General features: G+C 36.8%; 1 protein-coding gene across 1 annotated transcript in view; it reads right to left on the bottom strand.

The window, feature by feature from the left end:
- Positions 1–201: 201 nt before the first annotated feature.
- The window catches only part of LOC135224775 (protein phosphatase 1 regulatory subunit 42-like), an 8,573-nt gene continuing 29 nt past the window's right edge, over positions 202–8,745 (bottom strand). Inside the window, exons 1-8 of the mRNA XM_064264098.1 lie at positions 8,677–8,745; positions 8,056–8,251; positions 5,888–6,015; positions 4,906–5,077; positions 1,879–1,956; positions 1,526–1,685; positions 1,061–1,139; positions 202–337 (exon numbers count right to left, since the gene is read on the bottom strand). The exon at positions 8,677–8,745 is cut by the window's right edge and continues 29 nt beyond it. Coding sequence (XP_064120168.1) covers positions 202–337; positions 1,061–1,139; positions 1,526–1,685; positions 1,879–1,956; positions 4,906–5,077; positions 5,888–6,015; positions 8,056–8,251; positions 8,677–8,745 — 1,018 coding nt within the window. The remainder of the gene's footprint in view (positions 338–1,060; positions 1,140–1,525; positions 1,686–1,878; positions 1,957–4,905; positions 5,078–5,887; positions 6,016–8,055; positions 8,252–8,676) is intronic.

Here is an 8,745-nt window from a genome sequence, read left to right as displayed (position 1 = left end):
CCGAAAAATATATGTGAAGGAAAACTTTTGGCCTTCATCATAATGATAATCAATGTTAGTCTAACAAAGGATGGCTTAAGAGAAAACCAAAGACAACACAACAGGCATGCCACATTCATACTGTAAATGCTGAATCGTGGATACACACCCCTGCAACAAAACTTCCACAGCTTCATACACTAACAAGAAGGCTCATCGTCATTATATTATATAGAACAAGATTTCCTTGCCTGGTGGTCCGACTTTCGTGACAGATGTGAAGAGGAAATGGGTCTCCGTTGTGAATATTTGGCTGTTAATCTTAGGTGGCCCGCTCCCTTTCTGCTGCGCTCTTTTCCTGAAATGTATATCAAAGAAGAGCAAAAATCACCGAGATCTCATTATTGCTTAATGAATGAAACTAGCCCGGCAGCTTATTGTCTGTCATACAGAGTAGGTCTAGGTTCGTTAAATAGATTTTGGACCTTGGAATAAGCTGCTTCGGGAGGTTCTCCAGGCGTCTGGCATCTTCCAGTATATACTGCCACCATATTTGTTCATGAAACCATTTGTCATCTTGACGCAGGCGCAAAAGTCAATCAAACTTTATTGTTTTTGAATCTTAACAACCCTCTTAGAAGATAGTAATCTATACTGTATAGTTAAAAAATATTAAAAAGAAATTCACACACACACACACACACACACACACACACACACATATATATATATATATATATATATATATATATATATATATATATATATATATATATATACCATTTGTGTGCCTGTGTGTTTGCGCGTGTGTGTGCATTTGCATACATATGCCGTTTTCCTTGTGATCAGAACAGTTACAAAAAATGTTGATCATCCTGCATTCAGATTAACTTTACAAATGAGGTTGCTAGCCACATGCCCTTGTTCACCTCAACCACTTTCAACTACAGCAGCTAACTACTAAGTACCTACATGATAAAATGCTGAAGGACAACAGAGGCACAAATGATTTTATAAAAGATTTCCATACTCCTCTTCTTAAATGAATACAAGATGGAAAATGAGATGAGGAACAGCATACCTCCTTGCAAGACGATGACATTCCGTCTGTACTATGAAATCTCTGGACAGTGGGGTGATTTGCTTCTTGTCTAAGATCTCTGCAACAAAAAGAGGAAGAAATAGTCCAAGTTTTTTTGACCAGGAAAATAGTAATTAAAATATCCTGATTTCTTGGCAGTGTTACATTTATGCAAGTGTGTAGCATACTTGCTTATCTTCAACTGACTTTTCTTTATTTAATTAGTCTTTCTGGTGCCCTTTTGTCACATTTTTTATTGCAAAGTAATAGTATATGTAGGAAAAGAAGAAGAGCCATTTCTGAATTGGCAAACAGGTGACAGATTGGTTAATCTAAATAAGCAAACAAATAAGTAAGTGAAAGACCTACCAATAACTGCAAACATCAAGTTAGATTTTACTTCAATGCTTTTAGCCTAAGAATTATTTCTATAAATAAAGATAGTTAGTTGATGCTATCAATTACCGAGAGATGGAGGAGAAGCAAGGACCATAGAGAGATGGTATCTCCTATGGGCGGTGACAGGGTTGCCAGATAGGTACAGTTCTTGTAAATGGTTCAGACGACTCACTACGGCTGTCACGTGACTCAGTGAGTCCAGGTCGTTGTTCTCAGCTCGAAAGACCTGGAAGGCATCGGGTAATTGGGTCGTTAAGATGGTTTCTTGATCAACTATAAAAGTTTCTTTTGCAATGTCTTCTTCAGTCTGTTGCTAAGGTGTTACGAAGCTAACTTTACTTATAGAATGTTTATAATGAAATGAATAAAGGTATAATAATGTACTATTCGTTGCTGAAAATGAAATGCTTGCATCTTACCCGAAGTCTCGTCAGAAGGCCTACTGCTCCCATCTCCATAAGTCGATTTCCGGTGACGTCCAGGAGTCTCAATGTTGCCTGTAGGGAAGAAGAAGCTTGCTATCGGGAGATATCCAGAGCACTAAAGTATGGAGAAAGATCTATGAAACAGCGTTGGTACCAAACTACCAATATAGAGACTTGGAGTAACTCCATGGAAAACAAGTTAAATGCACTAGAGAAAATGCAACACATGATCCTCCGAGGAATGTATGAACAACCAAAGGGAACGCCGTATTGGGGAATTATAGCGGAGTCCGGCATATGGCTAGTCTCCTACAGATTGAATATTATAAGAAAATAAATAACGATTTTCCATAGCATTATAAATTCGTAGAGAAAAGACTAATCAAGGAAATAGTAGAAGATCAATTAAGAGCCCAAAATGGACAGTGCTGGACAAAAAGCTAAATAACCATATGTATAGGTACCAAATATAATATAGAGATTAATCGAACGAGCGAATATGCCAAAAGGCCAATGAAAAAGGAAATAAAGATAAGAATTAAGCAAGATATCGAAGAGACCTTGAAAGAAAAGAGGAAAGAAATGAAGAAGCTGAGATTCACAGATAACCTCGGAGAAAATATGTTCCTAGAAAAAAAGGGCGTGTGTATGATAACGAAAGCTAGGCTGAATATGTTGAACTTGAAGGCTAACTTCCGGGGTAAATATAAAGACGAAGTCTGTGATATCTTCAGAGTGGAGGAGAACACCATCGAACATTTATTCATGTGTAAAACCATACAAGAAACAGATCAGGACATTACTTTAGAGACCCTGAAATGCCCTAACAGAAAACTGGGGGAATATATAAAGTTAGTCCTGAAAATGAAGAATGTTGTTAGCTTGGACAGTGATGGATGTCAAAGCTAATAACATGACTATGCCTCGGTTTAAAAGAAAAGAAATGCATGGGGAGTGGGTAATGTAATATCTAGTTGAGAAACCTCTGTCATTTTTGGGGGTTAATGTTGCTGAAAAGTGTAATGGAAAAGAATTAAAATAAACATTTTGAAGTACTATAAAGCAAAACTATATGAGTAAGGTTATAAACAACAAGGGAATAAAGCTTTGCGCCTCATGGGACTATGTAGTTTGCCCGCAACTGTGTCTGTAGAGTGAGCGCTTAGGAGCCAGAAACCAAAGTTGACGAGATGAGTGAAACTGACGTAAAAGAGAGATTCTATTCTTATTGCGTCTCTAAACCTTTTCTTTGTCAGTTTCTCTTACAAATAGCAACTGTTGTCTATCTATATAGTTTCATTACCAGGCACATAAATTACCAAATTACCTGGCTGCAGACGGGGATAGCTTGAGGATTGATTGTTTGATTTATAGATTTGAGGCACACATCCCAAGCACTGGGGCAACTAAGGCCATCCAGCATTGAAATGGAAATTAGCAGTAAAAAAGTTTGAAATGTGTAACAGGAGGAAAACCTCGCAGTTGCACAATGGATCAATTGTTAGAAGAGGGTGGGCTGTAAGATGGAAGAAAGAGAATATGAACAGAGGTACAGTAAAAGGAATGAAAGCAGGGCTGGCTTGAGGACCATCTGATTGAAGGGGATAAATAAATAACACGAACCATACCATGGATTGGGACTCATCCCGAATTTCATACAAGAGCAGCTGTCGATATAATTGTCAAATGGTGGAGTCTTCACTAAAAACAACAAGATAATAGGATAAACCTTTCCAATGGATCTTGGGACTCGGATCAGATAGATAACATCTTCATCAAGGCAACGATGAAGTGGATTAAGACAATTAACAGAACCCAAGATGGCTCAGCGACGTCCCCAGGCATCACCTAAGGGCATATCTCCTGCTATGTATTTCACTAATGAAACTTCTTCTGTCATTCACTACTTGATAAGGGTGGAAGAAAGTCCACCGAAATATAATCCTTAGCTTTAAAACAGAGTTTTAATTGGCCTTTATACTCGAGATGTATCCTGTTTTAACAGATATATATATATATATATATATATATATATATATATATATATATATATATATATATATATATATATATATATATTTATATGAGGTTATAGTCCACAGGGGAAAAAAAAGCTGAAATTCCTTTTAACTCAACAGTTTCGGCCTTCACTGGCCCTTATCGAGAGCTGTTTTTTAACTGTTTATTAATAAAGAGCACTGGATAAGGGCTAGTGGGAGGCCGAAATTGTTGAGCTAAAACGAATTTCATCTTTTCTTTTCCTCTCCGTGAAAAAGGAAGAATAATCCTCATTATATATATTATGTTATATATATATATATATATATATATATATATAGATATATATATATATAATATATATATATATATATATATATATATCTATATATATATAGATATATATATATATATTGGTATGTGAATTTGAATGCCTATTTTTACCAACTCCGTGTATGTGTTTGCGTGTGCGCGTGTGTCATATACTATATCGATTTTTAATTTCTTACAAACATATGTACATACATAAATACATGAACACAATATACGGGTGTGTATTTAAACACCAAACACTGTCCATTTTTGACCAACTCAATATCAGTCGGGTCATCCTTGGCTGCAGATTTTCTGTTCTAAGCAAGAATAGGAGTCACACCCCCTTACTACTGAGTTGTCCTATTTTTAATGAAAAATTTTTAAAAAATGAAGTAACTATTTTAGCCCCTGGTGTTGACATATTCCCTCCGAAACAAAACCTAGAATCGATTTAGGTACGATAGACACGAAAGATTTAACAACTGAATAAATAATAGTAAGTATAAGATCTCGCCCTATGGCAGCCCCTGAGTGCAGCGGAATGTGAAAGGGATTAAGAAATTGCATGGTGCGGACATACGGACTCTACAACCAACAGAAACATAACATGCATTCATAATAAATTTTCTTCAGCTTCCCTCCATAGATTCCCAAATACATCAAACGGAGTCTGAAAGTTGAAAATAGAAGAAAAACGTCAAGTCTAACCTGAACATTCGTCATGGCGTGAGGATCAAGCACAAGGGCGTCGCCTGGGGGAAGCCTCTGGTTCTGAATGTGGAGTTCCTCAAGGCCCTGCGGAAGGCCCTCGACAACGCCTATGCGGTTCCCGGGGATGAGAAGACGTCGAAGGTTGTGGAGTTCCTTTAGCCCTTCGATCCTGAAGAAGAAGAAGAGTGACTGCTGTGAGGGTTTGTATTAATGCCCAGTTATAATGAATACGTATTAAGAACAGGATTACAGTGAATACGCATTAAGGACAATAGGACTACAGCAAATACGTATTGAGAACAATAGGATTACAATAAATACGCATTAAGAACAATAGAACTACAGTGAATACACATTAAGAACAATAGGTTAAGAAGAACAAATTCTTTTTTACAGGACTTTCAGCACTTTTAGTCTCGCAGCTTTCTACAAGCAATAACCTGTGCTGGCAGTGCAAGTGCAGATTAATCTAACAACAACAATGGCGAAATTGTTCATCACAAGGAGATTCCTTTATTCATCAGTTAAAGCAAGCACTTACCAGATTCACAAACGCAGATATAGGGTAGGTTTCATTACAAGAGATTTCAATAATAATTCTTTTTACATTAAAAAATAGAACATCTTTCACATAGAAGTCAACGTCCTTATGAAGGTTGAGCTCAATCGCAAACCGTTTATATTTTGCAATAATAATAATAATAATAATAATAATAATAATAATAATAATAATAATAATAATAATAATAATAATAACAATAATAATAATAATAAGCTTTAAATTTTATACTAATTTCCTTTCTTTCGAGGGTCGAGTTTAATCACAAGCCGTTCAAACTGCACAAGAGGCAACGAAAACAGGCCAACTTTGACGCTGAATTCCATTTCAGTTTTAAGGACCAACTGTTTACGAGTTACAAGAAGAAGAGGGCTTGAAAAACTTCCATTTCGATGAACTCTGACGTTTATGGTAATTTACCGCATGATGTGGTTATCCTGAAGGTAGAGTTCCTGCAGCATCCGAAGGGGGCGAAGATTGGCCAGCCGGGTGAGGTGATTATGTTGCAAAAAGACGACGCGAACTTCTGGACAAGATGACAGGCTCTCCTAAAAACATTTAATATGAAAAAAAGAGTTAATTCTGGAAATGAGATTTGGCATTGACACTACTGAATTATCTAGAATACTAGACAAGCGCAAGATTAGGTATAAACTGACGATAATCAGTTCTATTTTCCTCTTGAAACGGTAGAAGATGACATTAGTAAAATTGATACAATAATGAAAGATATATATAAAAAATGGATGCCGGCGAAGAAACTAAAACTCAATGAAGACAAACTGAGTGGATCTGAAAGTGCACTACGAAAATATGAACACTTCAAAAGAATAAGTACTGTATTGGCTCGTCATCCGTAAACATTGTAGCAAAAGTGAGGAACTTTGGAGAATTTATTGATAATTAATTGTCGGTGAAAAACCATATATTGCATATTGTAATAACTTGAAACTATCATATTAGTAGCATTGTATTTATTAGAAAATATTTTAACGAAGATACTCTGAAAAAAAGAATTTGCAACCAAATACTTTCGAGGTTTGAATACTGCAACGTTATATACTACGGTCTCCCTAACTTCTTACTAAGAAAATTGCAAGGAGTACAAAATGCAGCTGCCAGATTAATAAAAGGATTACGTTACTGTGACAGAATAACCCCTGGACTAATTGAGCTACATTGGCTCCCTGTAAAAGCAGGAATATAGTACAAAATACCTCTTACAGTCTTTAAAACACTAAAAATATGATGAACCAAAATATCTGAGAAACTGCTTAAGCTTCTTTAAACCCGAAATGAATATTGTGATCAGACATGCAAGTAAAGCATATAAGCTGATTGAACCTTAGATATACAGCTCTCTAGAGCTATGGTCCGAGCCTTCCTATTGCTACCCTGTTTGGTCAGAATTTTTACGTCTTGGAGAATGTCGTGAAAAAAAAGCGGATCCGTTTTTTTTCGACGATCCTTCACCACATTCAGGATATGCGGACAGAAGGGAGAAGCGGGCGGCTGAGTTTGTGGTTCTCATTTGTCTGTAAATATGTTCAAGAAGTATTCGTGTCAGGCAGATTGCCTATATAAGCAGTGTTTTGAGCATTAGAAGGACTCTCTTTTAAATTATTCAAATGCAATTTTTTATAAATTAACCAGTATAGAGATTTTGAATGGAATACGAAGTGACGACGAGGCCTGCAGAAAGACGACGAACGTCTTTCTAGCCTCGGGGGCACATGATAGAAGTAAAGGCCCCCACGCACTGAACGATTGTCTGAACGACTGTCTGTATCGTTCACAAAAACACTGTGTATGGGCTTGTCTGAATGCAAAAGTGGGCGGAGCTTCGTGTCTGAACGGTCTCAGCGGGAATCTATCACGACCAGGTTGCTGGCTTGCGACTTAAGTCTGTCATACACAGATCATTCAATGTATGGGTTTATCTGCCATGTCTTCTCGAGACAAAATCTTTGTTCAGACTGAAATCGGTGCGGAGGTCGTTCATACTGTATGAATAGTGTGTGTGTGTGTGTGTGTGTGTGTGTGTGTGTGTGTGTGTGTGTGTGTGTGTATGGGTCGATAAGGACAATCGTTCAGACAATCGTTCAGTGTATGGCGGCCTTAAGGCGTGTCAATCCGTGTCGTCACTTCTACAGCCAAATAGTAATATAGCAGTCAAGAGTTTGTATAGTGTTCATATCTAATCCATTTGAATTTTCTCCATCCGCAGCTTGTCGAAGCCAGAGTTTAGTTATTAACTTGTTTAAGTATTCAGATGTAAAGTAAATATAAATATTTTATCTTTATTTTTTTGCTAGGTGTCGTGTTTTTCTTTCACTTGTATTGTTAGCTTGGCTGCTGACTTCGTGGTCCTTAAACTCAGTAGGTCTCCCTTGATGTAATGTACTTTGTAAATTTATATAGTTTAGTTTTGTAATAAATACTGAAAGAACCCACACTGATCTTGCTGGACCTTCGCTTAGATATTTGTTGAAATTGCCCTTCAGGTCTGACCATCGCAGTCCTATTCCATGTGGGGACTTTGAACCGACCCAGTCGGAGGGAAAATTTCCTACGTTTCTCCTACTTACGATATGAGTGATACCTTTCCCCTCCAGGTGGAGGTGAGTGACGCGCCCCAAGAAAGCGTTCCTCTCCCTGCACGCCGGATTCTCTCCGTCTTCGTCCTCGTCTTCGTACCCCATCTTCAGCTTGAAGACTTCCCTCTCCCCGTTTGGCTCCCTCTGGACGGAGGAGATGATGGACCGGGGACTCCTGAGGTGCACTCTGGGACGTTTCGGGAATTAATAGCCAGATCAATAAATAAATGAATTAAATAATTAGATTAATAAATAGATAAATTAAATAATTAGATTGATGAATGAATAACTAAAGAAATAGATAATTTCATGAATGAATGAACAGATAAACCACATAAATAATTTAATGAATAAATATATAATCTAAAAGCAAATGGACAGATAAATAAAAAATTACACAAATCACATTTTAGTTGTACATACTATCATATACAGTGATTTACAAACACACACACACACACACACACACACACACACACAGACACACACACACACATATATATATATATATATATATATATATATATATATATATATATATATATTCCTAATTAAGAGAACTTCGAAGGAATAAAAAAAACTGTTAACTCGATTTTATCTATATTTGCTGACCTGGAATACGACGAGCTTTGCTTTTTTGTTCTTCTTCGATTTCCGAGCCATGACCACAAGTTCTCAGAG

Source organism: Macrobrachium nipponense, chromosome 12, assembly GCF_015104395.2.
Source record: "Macrobrachium nipponense isolate FS-2020 chromosome 12, ASM1510439v2, whole genome shotgun sequence".
Taxonomy (NCBI): domain Eukaryota; kingdom Metazoa; phylum Arthropoda; class Malacostraca; order Decapoda; family Palaemonidae; genus Macrobrachium; species Macrobrachium nipponense.
The sequence above is the reverse complement of the archived record's forward strand: the minus strand, read 5'-3'. Positions and strand labels throughout refer to the sequence as shown.